Source organism: Melozone crissalis, unplaced genomic scaffold (assembly GCF_028551555.1).
Source record: "Melozone crissalis strain CALT ecotype California unplaced genomic scaffold, PUWL_Pcris_2 ptg000231l_1, whole genome shotgun sequence".
Lineage (NCBI taxonomy): Eukaryota > Metazoa > Chordata > Aves > Passeriformes > Passerellidae > Melozone > Melozone crissalis.
Window position 1 is genome coordinate 553,787 of NW_026535993.1, and position 16,372 is coordinate 570,158.

Here is a 16,372-nt window from a genome sequence, read left to right on the forward strand (position 1 = left end):
CTCTCTGCTTTCCTTCAGATGGAAAAGAAACGGCCTTTTCATCAAGGGACCAGTGGCCAAAACTTGTATTCTATCTCCCAAATTATGTGTATCCAAGGATTTCTCTCAGGCACAAGCTGCAATTCCAGAAAGGTCTGGCTCGCCTTGGCCCTTGATGGCTGCTGCTCATCTGCCCCTGAAACACTGGGCGTCTGTTTTCCTTCCAATGGAAGAGAACCGTTGTTCACATCGAAGTGCCCATGGGCAAAACTGAAATTCGGCCTAAAAAATCCCATCTATCCAAGCATTGCTCCAAGGCAAAAGTAGCCAGGACACAAAGGTCTGACTGGTCTTGTCCTGAGGTAATTTTCTTAGACTATGAGCAGAATGTTTTCATTTGCCATTACCTTGGAGAGGGCCCAGAGATCTCCCAAGGTGGGGTTTGGAGGCCTCAAGCACATGAGCACAATATAGGGACAAAGGGGCTCTGTGCTCAGTGGGGTGGAGACTGAGGACAGCAGAGAAGAATCCTCTGAGGGACTGAACGGTGGTTTCAGAGATGGTGGCTCCTTTTGACATAGTAGAGAACACACAGAGAAAGAATTAATGCAAAGGGCAGGTAGGGAGGGCCAGACAGGACCCAAAGAGAAAGGAATTTCCCTCCCAGGGCAGGGCTGTGATGCAACATTGCCCCCAGAAGGAGCCTGGGTCAGCCCAATGCTTTGTGTGGGCAGGCAGAGGCAGGCAGGAGGCAGAGCTGTCAACAAAGGAAGGGGCCAGCCAGGTGGGGCAGCTGGGGGATGCCGACAGCCTGCAGGGACAGAGGCGCAGGGCAGGGACACCGTGGGACAGCCTTGGCTGCACAGGGCACAGGCATGTGCAGCAGCTGCAAGACAGCCCTGCCAGAGCCAACTTGGGCAGCACTTTGGCCATGGCTGTTGGGCCTGGGCCTGAGGCAGGAGCAGGAGACAAGTGACCCTTGCAGGCCTGGGGCCTCATTGCCTCCTTGTCCCTGCTCAGCAGCCTGGCAGGGGCCGCCCCATGCTCCTGCCCTTGCCATTGCACATCCCCACATGCCAGTGCCCATCCTGGCAAGAGCCCTGAGCAAGGAGGGAGGGACAGCATCTGCCTGGCCAGGGGCTGGGGCTCAGGCCTGGGCCCTTTGCATTCCTCAAACACACCCAGCTTTGCTCAGCACCAGAGACACCTTGGCCTTGTTTGTCCCCAGCTGTCATCACCGCCTCCAGTGTTCTGCTCTAACTGGAACCTGGGGACACTTTCTGAATTGAGTTCCTCAGTGGGACCCATAAAAAATTCAAGAAACTTCAGAGTTTCAATTTAATTTTGAGTACTTGAGAAGTTTTTTGAAGACACTCTGAGGGACTGGTTCTGATGTAAACAACACCAAAGCCCCGAGAGGGTCATTAAAGTCCTTGTGCTGTGTCTGTGCTGCTGAGTTGGGCTGGGCTCCTGGCACAGAGGCAGCTCCTGGCAAACCAAGAAGAGCTTGACAAAGACATTTCTCCTGAGGAGCAGCTGCTCTACCAGCCCAGCAGGGCTTGGGCACTGCCTGCAGCCACCCCGGTGACAGCACAGAGGCACAGAGAGCTTCAATCAGTCAGGGCTGGGAAGGTGCTGAGAAGTGCCGGGGCAGAATCACTGCCAGCCCTTGGCACAGGAACCTCTGGCTGCAGGACAATGCAGCTGCAGCTCCTGGAGCCATCTCCTAAAGCTGGAACATCCCAATGCCTACAGACTCTGTGAGTAAATCTCTGAATATTTCTAGTGCAGGGGAGGTGAAATGCTCATGAAGTTTTGACATGCTGAGGAATGCTTTTCAGTCATAAAATATTTCCAATACAAGGATTTCCTTAAAAATTAGGACATTTCCAAAGACTTTGTATTCAGTTTTCTAATATTGGAGAATGGCAGGGAGCGGGGGCATTAATATTAAAGATTGGTTATGAATTATTAATTATGAAATTTTAAAAGTTTCTGAGACATTGGAACTGTTATTTTAGTGTTCCGTAGATTCACAGGAGATCCCTAATGTGCTTGAAGCCACTCTGCCCATGGACAGCACCAGCATCCCCTTTGCTGGACCCATCAGGCTCAGTCTGAGCTGTCCTTTGTCCCACCTGCAAACAGAACCTGCCCCAGCCAGTGCCCTGCAAACAGGCAGGGTTCTGTAGGGCCAAGGAGAGGTCACAGAGATTTGGGGTCTGTGAGTGCTGTCAGGGAGAGATCAGGCACAGGGAAACACCTGCAGGAGGGAAATCTCCAGGAAGCAGAGAGAAGATTGGGCAATGAGAGAAAACAAATCCCAGCAATGCTGTGGCAGGGAGAGTTTAGAGATGCCAAGAGGATCCCCTCCAGTGCAGCCCCTCCCTCTGAACAAGCCCCCTCCCTCCTGTGCCCCAGCCCAGCCTCTGCCCTCAGGGCCGGGGCTCCAAGGCGTGCAGCCCCTCCTGTGCAGGCAGAGCTGCAGCAGAGCCGTGGGGCAGCTCTGCAGCCCCGGGCCCAGTTCCCCCAGCAGAGCACAGGGCTGGGAGCAGCTGCCCGGCCCTGGGGGCTCTGGAGGGGGCACAGCTGGCTCAGTGTGATGCTGTCTCCAGTGCCCGGCTCTGGGCAATGCTGTCAGGGCAGTCAGGGAAGGAGCTGCATCTCCCTTCATCCAATGCCATCATAAGGACACTTGGGAGTCTCTGAGATTTCAGTCCAAGCTGGAAGCTCCAATCCAGGATGCAAACCTGTCCTGGAGCATCTCTGAGTTATAAGATTGCTGGGGAGAGGCAGAGGTATTGTGACACTGAAAATGCTGCTGGGTTGGTGAAATGAGCAATGTGAGTCCTTGGCTACAAATGTGGAGCTGGGCTGTGGTGGATCCATCTCTTCTCAGCAGTACCTGGTGACATTTTAGGGAAAACATGGGAAGATGATCACTCTCCACCAGAGAAAGGTTAAAGCCCAGAGAAACTCTGAATAGGTCAGAATGAGAGACCATGTCCTCTCATTATTTTGTCTCACAGAACTTTCTCTGTTCTCCCTGAGTGCAGAAACAATTTAGAGGGTTTCTGATATCCAGGAATACCAGGAGACAAATGGGGGGAGCTCAATCAGAAAAACCTCAGAACTCTTAAACACAGAAGCCTGTTACAGAGCTTGCAAGGGTTTTCAGGATGAAGAGAGAGACAAGAATGTTGACCTCATGTTTAGAAGGCTTGATTTATTATTTTATTATATATATACTACATTATAACTATGCTAAAAGAAATAGAAGAAAAAGTTCTCAGAAGCTAGCTAAGCTAAGAATAGAAAAGAAATGAATAAACAAAGGGCTGTGTCTCAGCAGAGAGTGAGATCCAGCTCTGCCATGAGTGGTCAATAAATCCAAACATTCGCCCAAGACCAATCACGCATCCACCTGTTGCATTCCACAGCAGCAGATAACCATTATTCACATTTTGTTGCTGAGGCCACAGTTTCTCAGAAGGGGGAAAATCCTAAAGAAAGGATTTTAATGAAAAGATGTCTGTGACAGAAGCCTGTTAATTATTAATTAAAATAATTCATGTGTGTTACAGAGGAGGGTGTATAGAAAATGGCTTTGATTTTGGTTACAAATATCTCCTCTAACCCTTCACTGTCCTTTTGTCCATGAAGAGATCCCCATCTGTAGCCACAGCAAATGTCCAACAGCAGCGCCATCAGGCACTTCCTCCTGCTGGCATTGGCAGACACGCCACAGCTGCAGCTCCTGCACTTCTGCCTCTTGCTGGGCATCTCCCTGGCTGCCCTCCTGGGCAACGGCCTCATCATCAGCGCCGTAGCCTGCGGCCACCACCTGCACACGCCCATGTTCTTCTTCCTGCTCAACCTGGCCCTCAGTGACCTGGGCTCCATCTGCACCACTGTCCCCAAAGCCATGCACAATTCCCTCTGGGACACCAGAGACATCTCCTACTCAGGATGTGCTGCACAGCTCTTTTTCTTTCTGTTCTTCATCTCAGCAGAGTTTTCCCTCCTGACCGTCATGTGCTATGACCGCTATGTGTCCATCTGCAAACCCCTGCACTACGGGACCCTCCTGGGCAGCAGAGCTTGTGCCCACATGGCAGCAGCTGCCTGGGCCAGTGCCTTTCTAACTGCTCTGCTGCAAACAGCCAATACATTTTCCCTGCCCCTGTGCCATGGCAATGTCCTGGGCCAGTTCTTCTGTGAAATCCCACAGATCCTCAAGCTCTCCTGCTCCAAATCCTACCTCAGGGAACTTGGGCTTCTTGTGTTTTCCATTTTTTTAGCTTTTGGCTGTTTTGTGTTCATTGTTTTCTCCTATGTGCAGATCTTCAGGGCTGTGCTGAGGATCCCTTCTGAGCAGGGGCGGCACAAAGCCTTTTCCACCTGCCTCCCTCACCTGGCTGTGGTCTCCCTGTTCCTCAGCACTGGCTTTTTTGCCTACCTGAAGCCCCCCTCCATCTCCTCCCCATCCCTGGATCTGGCCTTGTCAGTTCTGTACTCAGTGGTGCCTCCAACCCTGAACCCCCTCATCTACAGCCTGAGGAACCAGGAGCTCAAGGCTGCAGTGTGGACACTGATGACTGGATGGTTTCAGAAACATTGAACTGCTTGCTAGTTTCTGCAAATCACTTATAATAAAAGTAATTTTTAATAGTTATTATTTTTTTGGTTGTGGGGTTTTTTTACTTTTGTTTCATTCCATTAATCTTGTCCACACAATAGGACCATTGTTTATTGCACTTCATGTTTTTTGTTTCTCTCCACCATTGCTGTGGCCCCAAAGTGTGTCAATAAAGAGCTGTGCTCTCAGTGGGTTTCAATGAACTAAAGGATCTCCCAGCAAACTTTTCACAGGAGATCCCCCTTTTTTCCCCTTCTCTGGAGCAGCTGCAGCAATGTCTATGTGCAGAGTAGGGGCAGGTTAGGGGCAGCACAGCAGCTCTGTTCCTGCTGGCCACACCATTCCTGATCCAGGCCAGGAGCCATTGGCCTTCTTGCCCACCTGGGCACACTGCTGCCTCATGTCCAGCCTGCTGTCCATCAGTGCCCCCGGTCCCTTTCTGCCTGGCCGCTGTCCAGCCACTCTGTCCCCAGCCTGTAGCACTGCAGGGGTTGTTGTGGCCAAAGTGCAGGACCTGGGACTCGGTCTTGTTCAACCTCACCTTGTTGGATTTGGGCCCTGGATCCAGCCTGTCCAGGTCCCTCTGCAGCGCCCTCCCTCCTGCCGTCCAGCAGTACAGCACTTGCAGCCAACTTGGTCACAACAGTTCCATGAGGCCCTAGAGTGCCATAATGGTGACGCCATTACATGACTCCATGATTCCATGAGTCCATACAGGTTCACCACGGCCCCTTTGTTCTATGGCACGCCTTGGTGTCACAAAGTCCCTTGGATTCTTGTTTCCCACAGTGACACAATGGATGCTTGATTCCATGAGGTCTCACAGTGCAGCAATGCTCTCCTTGGTTCCACAGTGTCACAATGGTCCCTTGGTCTCAAGGGGCACCACGGTGTCAAACATGTTTCCTTCATTCTATGAGTCCCTGCAGAGCAACACTGGCCCCTTGGTTCCACGGGGCCCTGCAGTGTCACAATGGCCCCATCATTCTACAAGGTCCTGCAGTGTCGCAACGGCCTTCATGGTTCCACAAGGCCACACAGTGTCCCAGTGGTCCCTTGGTCCCATGAGGCCCCAGAGTGCCCCAATGGATTCCCTGGTGGTGCAGTGTCACAATGGACCCCGGCTCACACAAGATCCTGCAGTGTCACGAGGGACCCTTGTTTCCATGGGACACCAGAGTGTCACAATAGTTCTCTTATAAGCTAGTTTAGCATTAATTGACATTTGGTGAGGAGGGAAGAAGCCACCCATAGAAATGATTATTCTGAGAAGAGCTGCTGAGAGCTTCCTCTGTGCCTGAAAGCACCAATCAGTGACTGGTTTTGAAGACTGACACGTTTTTACACCACTAGAAAGCTGAACACACCTCTATGAACACACATGTTAAAAATTAACAAACCCCAGCAAAAGCTCTCTTTTCTTTCCAGCCTGGGAGCAGGTAACAAGGCCGGCCTGGCTCCCGTCTCACTGGGCCAGGCTGGATGGGCACTGCCGTGGGGCCAGGGCCCTTCTCAGGGACCCTGCCCAGCCCTGTCCCAGCAGAGCCGGGCACCAGCTGCTGCCAGGCAGGGGCAGGGGAGGCCATCAGCCTGTGGCGTGTTCCAGCTGAGATCTCAGCCATTTCCCCCCAGTGTGGACCTGCACGAGATCATGTGGCTGAGACCAGAGGCGGCCTTGTAGGCCACACAGAGAGTGGCCCTGTGCCTGGAATTGAACGCAGCAGGGGCCAGAGACCGGCCATGGGGCTGATCCTGACACAGCCCCCAGGGCAGCCTGAAAAATCCATCACCGCGATTGTTTCAGCTGCCACATGGCAGGAATCAAATGAGCATCTGCAGGCCCCAGGTGAGATATTAACTCTTTCAGTGCATAGATAAGGCTTACAGACATTCAGTCCTGCCTCGGGTGAGAGAAAAGGACAGACTGAAGACACATAGAGAACAACATGAGACATGAAGGTCAGTTAGATGAAGTCAAGTCCCAGATGGGAGGGTTGAGGAGATGCCTCAGTCCTGGGATGAAATCCTCTTGTAAGGCTATGGAGAAAATATAATTGATTCATCAGACTCTTTTTTCCTTGTAACTCATTGAAAGTATGTGGGCATGAAGTGTTCAGATTGTAGATATGAACAAAGGCATTTCTGCTAAAGCAAGCAAATGCTGAAGTAGCTGTGATCCCATGAGAAGTTTGAACAGAAGGAGAGAGGATTGATGAAGACCGTTTGCTCACAGGGAAAGAAGAATACCTCTGTTCCCACTGATGAAGATGATGGCAGAGACAGATAAAGAACCTTTGCTCTTGAACAGCTCATACGTAAAATTAATACCTCATAACTTGACACAGCTCACAAACACAGCTTTGGGAAGGCTGTGAAAAAAGTGGGAGGGACTTCACAATTGCAGATTCCAGGGCAGCTGCTGTTCATGAAAATTAAAACCCACGAGAGAACTGTTTTCTTGTGGAAAAGTCTCCATAAAATGACAAGAGGGATTCCTCTCCCTAAGTGAACTGAAGAAAGGCTATTCTAGAGCTGATAAATTGACTGAATTGTTTCTGTATGTTGTTAGTGGGAAAGAAAAGGTTGTAGGAGAGAGGAGAAGGGTTCTAAAAGTTTTATTCTGATAGTTACTATTTTTCCTTTTAGTTAATATTAATAAAGTTTTCTTTAGGCCCTTTTAAAGTCTAAGCCTGTTTTGCCTTCCTCCTAATCCTATCTCGCAGCAGAAAATGAATGACTATATTCTAGTGGGTGCACTGACATTGAGCCAGCACTGAACTCACCACACCTTAGTTCCACCAGTCCCTGCAGTGTCACAATGGCCCCTTGGTTCCATCGGGCCCAAGGGTCTCACAAGGCTCTCCTTGGTTCCATAGTGTCACAATGGCCCCTCAGTTCAACAACGCCCTGCAGTGTCACAGTGGCCTCCATGGTTCCACGAGGACCCAGAGTGTCACACTGCACTCCTTGCTTCCATTCAGCCCCACAGTGCCACACTGGGGCCTTGGTTCTGTGGTGCCTTCAGTACACAGTGTCACTGTGATCCTCTTAGTTCCACAAGGCCCTGCAGTGTCACAATCATCACAGAATCACAGAATTAACCAGGCTGAAAAAGGCCTTGGAGATCAGCAACTCCACCCTGTGACCCAACACCACCTTGTCACCCAGACCATGGCACCGAGTGCCACATCCAGTCTTTGCTTAAATGCCTCCAGGGACAGTGACTCCACCACCTCCCTGGGCAGCCTCTTCCAATACCAAATCACCCTTTCTGTGAAGAACCTATTCCGAATGTCCAGCTGAAATGTCCCATGGTGCATCTTAATGCTGTGTCCTCTTGTCCTGTCACTGTTCCCTGGGAGAAGAGCCTGACCCCCCTGGCTGCACCTTCCTGTCAGGGAGTTGCAGAGAGTGATGAGGTCTCCCCTGAGCCTCCTCTTCTCCAGGATAAACAACACCAGCTCCCTCAACCATTCCTCAATAAATTTCTGTTCCTCCCCAGCCTTGTTGCCCTTCTCTGGACATGCTCCAGCCCCTCCATGGCCTTCCTAAATTGGGGCCCAGAACTGGACACAGCACTCGAGGTGTGGCCTCACCAGTGCTGAGTGCAGGGCAAGAATCACTGCCCTGCTCCTGCTGGCCACACCATTCCTGATCCAGGCCAGGAGCCATTGGCCTTCTTGCCCACCTGGGCACACTGCTGCCTCATGTCCAGCCTGCTGTCCATCAGTGCCCCCAGGTCCCTTTCTGCCTGGCTGCTGTCCAGCCACTCTGTCCCCAACCTGTAGCACTGCAGGGGTTGTTGTGGCCAAAGTGCAGGACCCGGCACTTGGTCTTGTTCAACCTCACCTTGTTGGATTTGGGCCCTGGATCCAGCCTGTCCAGGTCTCTCTGCAGAGCCCTCCTACCCTCCAGCAGAGCCGCACTCACACTCAGCTTGGTGTCATCTGCAAATTTGCGGATGCTGGACTCAGTCCTCTCATGCAGATCATCAGTGCAGATATTGAAATCCACACTGGCTGGCTCTGATCCCTCAGCCATCCTGTGGGTGCCCTGTGATGGCACTCAAGGTGATCTGTTCCATAACCTTGCCGGGCACCCAGCTCAGGCTGACAGGCCTGGAGTTGCCCAGCTCCTCCTTCCAGCCCTTCTTGGGGATGGGCTCACATTGGCACCTCCAGTCCTCTGGGACCTCCCTGCTGAGCCAGCACTGATGGTAAATGATGGAGAGCAGCTTGGGGAGCTCATCCACCAGCTCCCTCATCCCTCTGGGATGGATCCCATCTGCTCCCAGAGACACCTGTGAGCATCTGAGTGGCTCAGCAGGTCCCCAGCTGCTTCCTCCTGGATTACAGGGGGGCTGTTCTGCTCCCTGTGCCCTTCCAGCAGCTCAGGGTGCACTTGTCCTGTGCATAACTTCACTTATTGTTGAAAATTGAGGCTAAGAAGGGGTTCAAGTACCCCAGCCTTTCCCTTGTCTTTAGTTACTCTATTCCCCACTGCATCCAACAATGAATAGAGGTTCTCCTTACACTTCCTTTCGCTATTAATTTATTTACACTAATATTTTTGAATATTTTTCACCAAAGTGTTCAGGTTAACCCCTAATTGACGTTTCACATTTCCACTTTTCTTTCTGCTTGGCCTAACAACATTCTAAAACACACCTGAGTTTCCAGACATTCTTTCCAAAGGTGATGCCCCCTCTTTTTTCCACTGAGTTCCCACAAAAGCTCCATGCCCAGCCAGGACAGTCATTTTCCTCGCTTGCTCATCGTTTGGCACAGAGGGACAGGCTGCTCCTTCCCCTTAATAATTAGATTCTTTAAGTGTGTCCATCTTTCCTGGACACCTTTGTTTAGGCTGTTTTCTCTTTAAAAATCAGTACCTGACTGAGTACTCTCCAAATCTGCATCCCAAGCAGGCCAAGGTCTGCCCTCTCTCATTCCAGTGTAGACATTTTGTTGATGCCACTCCTTCTTTCACAGGATGTTGAAAACTCTGTTATTTCATGGCCACTGTGCCCCAGGCAGCCTCCAACCACCACATCTCCCACCAGCCCTTCTCTGTTTGTGACCAGCAGGAGACTGAGCTTTCCTTGGGAGTGGGACTGTTACCAAAAATTCAGTAAAATAGAAAAATCCATAATCCCAATGTAGCATTAAGAAGCAGCATTCTTTATTTGGCCAGATGCACAGGGGGAGAGCTCCTCCCAAAGCCGTGCATGCTGAGTGCTGGAAGGTTTCTGTTTATATTCTGTATTTTGCACACATATTCATGGATCGTCCTGGACTAAACACACATCTGATAATCATTTCCCCAAAGTCATTAACATATTTCCCCTCCCCTTTACCCATGCATTCTCCTGTCCTGGGGGTCTCTCTGGTGGTCCCTGGTGCTCATGGACCCCAATGTTCCAGTGGGCCTGGCTGAGATGGCAGGACACTGAGGCTGGTGAATTTCAGTTCCCCTTCTCACACAATGGGCATTGTGTGGTTTCCAAAGGCCTGGGGTTTTAGACAACCAGCATTGTGAGTGCTCACCTGGTGTAGACAATTTATCATCTGGTAACATGAGGTCACAGAGTGGGCTATGACATCACAGAGTGGGTTATGACATCACAGAGTGGGTTATGTGAGGTCATTGAGCAACCACGGCACCATAGACTGTCTCTGTGACATCACAGAGCCAGGTGTGACATCACAGAGCAGAGGACTGACATCACATAGCAGACTATGGCATCACAGAGTTGGCTGTGACATCAGAGGCCAGCTGTGTGACATCAGAAAATGGGTTGTGACATCAGAGAGTAGGCTGTGACATCATGGGGGGGGTAGCTGTGTGACTTCACAGAGTGGGTTGTGGCATCAAGGACCAATGTAGCGATATCAGAGAATAAACTATGACATCACAGAGAAGGCTGTGACATCACAGGAGGGCTCTGTGAGGTCACTGGGTTGGTCACTCTGCCCCAGCCCGCCCTCACAGTTTTCCCCCGGAAGTCCAAAGCTGTTCATGCCCAGCAGGGTCTCTGTCCCTGGTATCCCTCTGGTTCACCTGGAGCTGCAGCCTCCCACAAGGATGTTCCTAAAGATCAACTCCAAAACCTGACACAGAGACAGGGGACTGGGCTGTGTGACCAGCACATCAAGGACATGGATTATCCAGGTCACTGGGGCCTGGTTTGGGGTCCCCAGGGCAGGAAAGATGTCTGGCAGCTGGAGCAGGGCCTGGGACGGGCCTCCAAGGTGGGGCTGGAGCCCTTGGGCTGTGAGCAGAGGCTGAGGGAGCTGGGCTTGTCCAGCCCAGAGCAGGGAAGGCTGAGGGGCTCCTCATCCAAGCCTGGCAGTGCCAGCCAGGAGGGGATGGAGAACACAGAGCCAGGCTCTTCACCGGGGGGCCTGGGGGGAGACAAAAGCCAATGGGTGGAAGGGGAAAGAGGGGAGATCAGCCAGGACAGGAGGAGATGAAATGAGTCAGGCTGGTTTCAGCATTTCCTCAACACCAAAAGCAGCCTGAGCCCCTCCTCCATCCACTACTGACAGCTTTGCAAATTAGGAATTGTTCAGGCCATTTTATCCCCACTTCAGGATGAGCATCCTGATACAAAAATTTAATTCTATTTACATCTATCACAGAACCATATTTTTCTTAATTTTAGTATGGAAATCACTTGTGGATGGTGGACATGTCAGACGCTGCTGGGACTATGCACATGGCTCAGGGAAGAGCGTGGTTGTTATTCAGTTATATCCTGTTCAACCACGGTCACTTGGCCATGAAGAGAAACTTCCTGTGCCTCTGAGTCCCACCAGTTCCTGACCCCCAAAGGACACAAACCTGGTGAGTTCTGGCTCCCACTCCAGTGGTGGCACCTGCACCTCCCTCCATCCCCAGAGCAGTGAGTCCCTGGCAATGCAGGGATGAAGGAAACAGGACGGGCTGTGGGGATCAGGGGCAGGGCACAGCCAGGGATTTGGGGTGGTTGTGAGCCCAGGGCAGGACGTGGCCCTTGGCCTTGGGGAACCTCATCCCATTGTCCTGGGCCCATGGCTCCAGCCTGGCCAGATCCCTCTGCAGAGCTTCCTGCCCTCCAGCACAGCCACACTGCCACCCAGCTTGGGCTCACCTAGGAACTGACTGAGGGTGCCCTCAATGGCCTCATCCAGATCAGCAATAAAGAGATTTCACTGACCTAGCCCAAATCCTGAGCCCTGGGGACACCCCTGGATGTGACTCCATTCCTCAGCTGCTCTCAGTGCCAGGGGTTGGATGGTTAAAATGGTGGGGAGGGGGTAGGGACAAAGTGTGATTGATTGTCAGCCATGAAGGGTCTTGATTTTCATATCTGTTCAGACTGCATGAGGAGGTGCTGGGGATCAATATCAACTGGGGATTGCAGATAGCAATCTAAAAACAGGAAAAGGAACCTAAAAGGACAAAACAATTCTCTATTCATTGTTTTTTGATATAGTAGATTCAGTTTGAATACACTTCTGAAATCTGTCTAATTAATCACAGAAGAACTGAAGATCTGAATTATTCCCATGGGCTTGTCTTGTTTGGGTGTTTTAACAAATGTTTATGAGCCTTTGTCACTGAATTTCTGAACTGAAGAGCTCAACAAAGAAGAGGCCTCTGGAAAAGTAAAATTCATCACCAATCTCCAAGGTGCTGAGGATCCATCTTGATCAGAGCAGGAATGAACAGAAATGGACACGGCTTTGTGGCTGCCCCAGCTCTGGGATGGGCCCTGGGCCTGGAGCAGGAGCAGCTCTTGAGGGCCCCAAGGCCGGGGCTCTTGTGCTGCCCTGGGCAGATGGGATGGCAGCAGGGGCTGCAGAGCTCTCAGCATCTCCTGCAGAGGAGAGCAGGGCACCCAGGGAGCCTCCTATCCCTTGGCCAGGCACGTTCCCCCATGGTGGGGCTGAGTCCTGTGGCAGCTGCAGCTGCTGCTGTGCCCTTGCCAGGGGCTGAGGCCGTGGGGCAGTGCCCAGAGCAGCCTGGCCTGAGCAGAGCTGTGGGGCCAGAGCCGGCTGGGCTGGGCTGGGGAGAGACCCTTGGTGCTGCCCAGAGCTCAGGGCAGCTGGCAGAGCTTGCAGGGAGCTGGGCTGGGCTCAGAGAGCCCGCCCCAGAAACCATCAGTGTCCATCTCAGCCTGGCTGAGCGTGCAGGGGCCAAGAAGAGCAGCCCAGGGTCTGCAAGTTCTCTGGGTGGGTGTTGGATTTCTGTGCTGTTTAGATGGTCTGGGAAAAGCCCAAAGATGGCCTTGGGCCCCCGGGTTCGAAAGGACGAGAGGAAGCTTCAGATTTGTTCTTGGTCTCGGTGTTTATTAATTGCTTATCTAAAAGATTTTCTCTTGGCCTGACAGAGTTCTGCTCAGCAGTCAGCCATGGGCACACACTGAGAGCCCCTGGGGCGGTCGTCTATCTTTATACCCGGAGTTACGTATACAATATTTATCATTTTTCTCCAATACCCTCTACCCATATTAACCAGTGTTCCCCTAGTAAGGTCCAATCCCGGAGTGCCAACATCACCACAGAAGATGGAGGCTTAGAGGAAGAAGAAGAAGGAGAAGGGCACGCCCCAATCCTTCCATCTTGCCTCTCTAGACCCCCCTGTACAGGGATCTTAAACCCTGTATCTCACACTCCAATTAACTTGTCCCTTCACCATTCACCCCAGTGAAATCCTCCCGTCCTCATACTGATGTCATCTCCCATGTGGGATCAAAGTCCAGCCACCAGACATTTCTGGCAACATTCCAGGACTCCCGAGCCCCCCAGGGGGGGTCTTGTTCACCCTGCACCCCAGTTCTGAGAGACTGAGATCCCACAGGTGGGAGCTGAGCTTGGGAGCCCTTGAGCCCTGCCAAGTGCTGGGGCTGCACCTCCAGCTCCAGAGGAGATGGGACAGATGAGAGCAGGGACAAATCATTCCTGCTGGATTCTTTCTTGTGTTTGCTTGTACAGTGACCAGGATCCATATTTAGAGGAGGTGTTTTGTGTCAGATAACACTGGTAGAGTGAAAAGAATAATATTATGAACCTGAAAATAATATTTCATGCATAAGACACACTGAGGAAACAAAAGACACATATGATCAGAAGAGCAGCTGAGTTTTTTAGAGGATGAGAGACCCATTGATGTTCAAACCTGTAGTCAAACCTGTTCAAATACTTTCCTCAGGCCTTTCTTGAGATGAGAGGTGACCAACAGAGGCCAAGGCCAGCCAGAGCTCTCTGTCCTGGCAGCTTTTGTCATGGATTCCCTTGCATATAGGGAATTTTTCAGAGGGAGCATCAGTTTTGACTGTGAGAACCTGGGAAGACAGATGGTTCTTTTCCACATTAAGGAAAGCACAGAGTCCCAGTTCTCCAGGGGCTGATGAGAGGCAGCCCTCAGCATTCTAAGATCAGCTGGACCTTTTCAGTGGCCCCTTGGAGGCCAAACCAGCCAAACCTGTTCCATCTCCCCTTGGTTCCATGAGGCCCTGCAGTGTCACAATGTTCTCCTTGCTTCTGCAGTGTGGCCCCGTGCTTCCATGAGACCGTGCAGGGTCACAGTGGCCCTTTGGTTCCGTGGGGCCCCACAGTGTCACAATGGTCTCCATGATTCCATGGGGCCTTGCAATTCCACAATGCTCTCCATGGATCCACGGTGCCCTGCAGGATCACAACGGCCCTTTGGTTCCACGAGGCCCTGAAATGCAGCAATGGCCTCCTGGTTCCACAAAGCCCTGCTGCTTCACACTGGCCCCTTGGGACCATACGGCCCAGCAGAGCCACAGTGATGGCCTTGGTACCACGAGGCCCCACAGTGTCACCATGATCCCCACAGGAAGGAAACCACACAGCCCCAGTGTTTCAGGAGCTGATGAACTGCAGTCACCAGAGGCCAAGGCCAGGCCTGTCTGTCTGTCCTGGCAGCTTTGTCTTGGAGGAGCTCTTGGATATTGGAAATTTTGAATGTGGAATCCCAATTTCAGCCATTTCTCCCTGGAGGAGAAGGCCAGTTCTTTTCCACAGAAAGGAAAGAATGGAGCCCCTGTGCTTGGAAGACAGGTGAGAGCCAGCCCTCAGGAGGCCAAGGCCAGTCAGACCTGGCTGGACAGGCAGCTTTTGTGTAGAAGCAATCAATGGATATAGGACTTTTGCAGGTGGAATCCCAATTTTAGCCATGAGCACTTGCAAAAACATAGTTCTTTTCCATAGGAAGGAAAGGGTGGAGCCTCAGTGTTTGAAGGCAGGTGAGACCGAAATTTCAGGAAGACCAGGTCAGCCAGACTTGCTGGCAATGGCAGATTTTGTCTGGGAACAATCCCTGGATATTGGGAATTTTGGAGATGGAATCCTTTTTTGGCCATGGATGCTTGAATGAGAAGGGCAGTTCTTTTCCAATTGAAGGAAAGCCCAGAGCCCCAGGGTTTCAGGGGTACAAGAGAAGAGACCTTCAACATGCCAAGGGCAGTTGGACCAGTCAGACCAAGCCAACCAGACCAGTTCCCTGTTCCCTTGTTCCATGAGGCCCTGCAGTGTCCCAGTGGTGGTGTCATATTGGATCCTGTGTTCCATCAGGCCCAGATGTGTCACACTGGCCTCTTGTTACCATGGGGCTCCAGTGTCACAATCGTCCCTGGCTTCCATGAGGCCTGGCAGTGTCACAGGGGTCTCCTTGGTGCCACAGTGTCACAATGGACCCTTGTTTCCATGAAGACTTGCAGTGTCACAGGGGTCTCCTGGACCCATGAGGCCCTGCAGAGCCCCTTGTTTCAATGAGGCATCAAATTGTCAGAATGGCCTCCAGGATTCCATGAGGCCCCACAATGTCCCAATGGACCGTTGGTTCCATGGGGTCCTGCAATGTTCATGGATCCTTAGTTCCATGGGGCCCTGCAGTGTCACAATGGCCTCCTTGGTTCCATGGTGCCACACAGTGTGACAACTTCCCCTTGGTCTGCCAAGACTCCAGAGTGTCACAATGGTTCCTTGCTTGCATGAGGCCTTCTAGTGTCACAATGGTCTCCATGATCCCACAAGGCCTTGCAGTGTCACAACAGACCTTTGGTTTCATGGAGCCCCAGAGTGTCACTATGGTCCCCTTGGCTCCATAAGGCTCTGAAGTGCCACAATGGCCCTTTGGTTCCACAAGGCCTCCAAGTGTAAAAATGGCCTCCATGGTTCCATGTGGCCCTGCTGTGTCACAATGGACCTTTGGTACCATGATGCCCCAGAGTGTCACAATGGTATCTTGGTTCCGCAGTGTCAGAATGGACACTTCATCCCATGGACACCCACAGTGTTCACTGCAGTGCCCTTAATTCCACCAGGCCCTGCCATGCTCTAATGGCCCCTTGGTTCCACTGAGTCCCAAAGTGTCAGAACAGTCTCCATTGTTCCATAAGGCCCCGCAATGTCACTGTGCTCCCCTTGGTTCCACAGGGCCCCACAGTGGAACAATGGACTCTTGGTTCCATGAGGTTCCTCAGTCCCAATGGTCTCCTTGGATCCGCAGTGTCACAATTGCCCCTTGGCTCTGTGTGGCCACTCTGTGTCACAACGGCTCATGGTTCCATGAGGCCACACAGTTTAAAAAGGGACCCTTGATTCCATCAGGCCTTGCTGTGTCCCAATGGACTTCTGGTTCCATGAGCTCTCACACTGCCAGCAGCAGTCTCTTTGGTTCTGCAGTGTCACCATGGACCCTTTGTTTCATGATGTCCCGCAGTAGAACACGGTCACTATGGTTCCG

The 16,372-nt window shown here is 51.9% G+C and overlaps 1 protein-coding gene across 1 annotated transcript; it reads left to right on the forward strand.

The window, feature by feature from the left end:
* Positions 1 to 3,823: 3,823 nt before the first annotated feature.
* LOC128949375 (olfactory receptor 14J1-like) lies at positions 3,824 to 6,299 on the forward strand (the record flags this gene model as incomplete). The annotated part of the gene is made up of 2 exons (XM_054294238.1): positions 3,824 to 4,558; positions 6,225 to 6,299. Coding segments are annotated over 2 exons (810 nt in total), but the record flags the coding sequence as incomplete, so codon positions are not given.
* Positions 6,300 to 16,372: the final 10,073 nt, after the last annotated feature.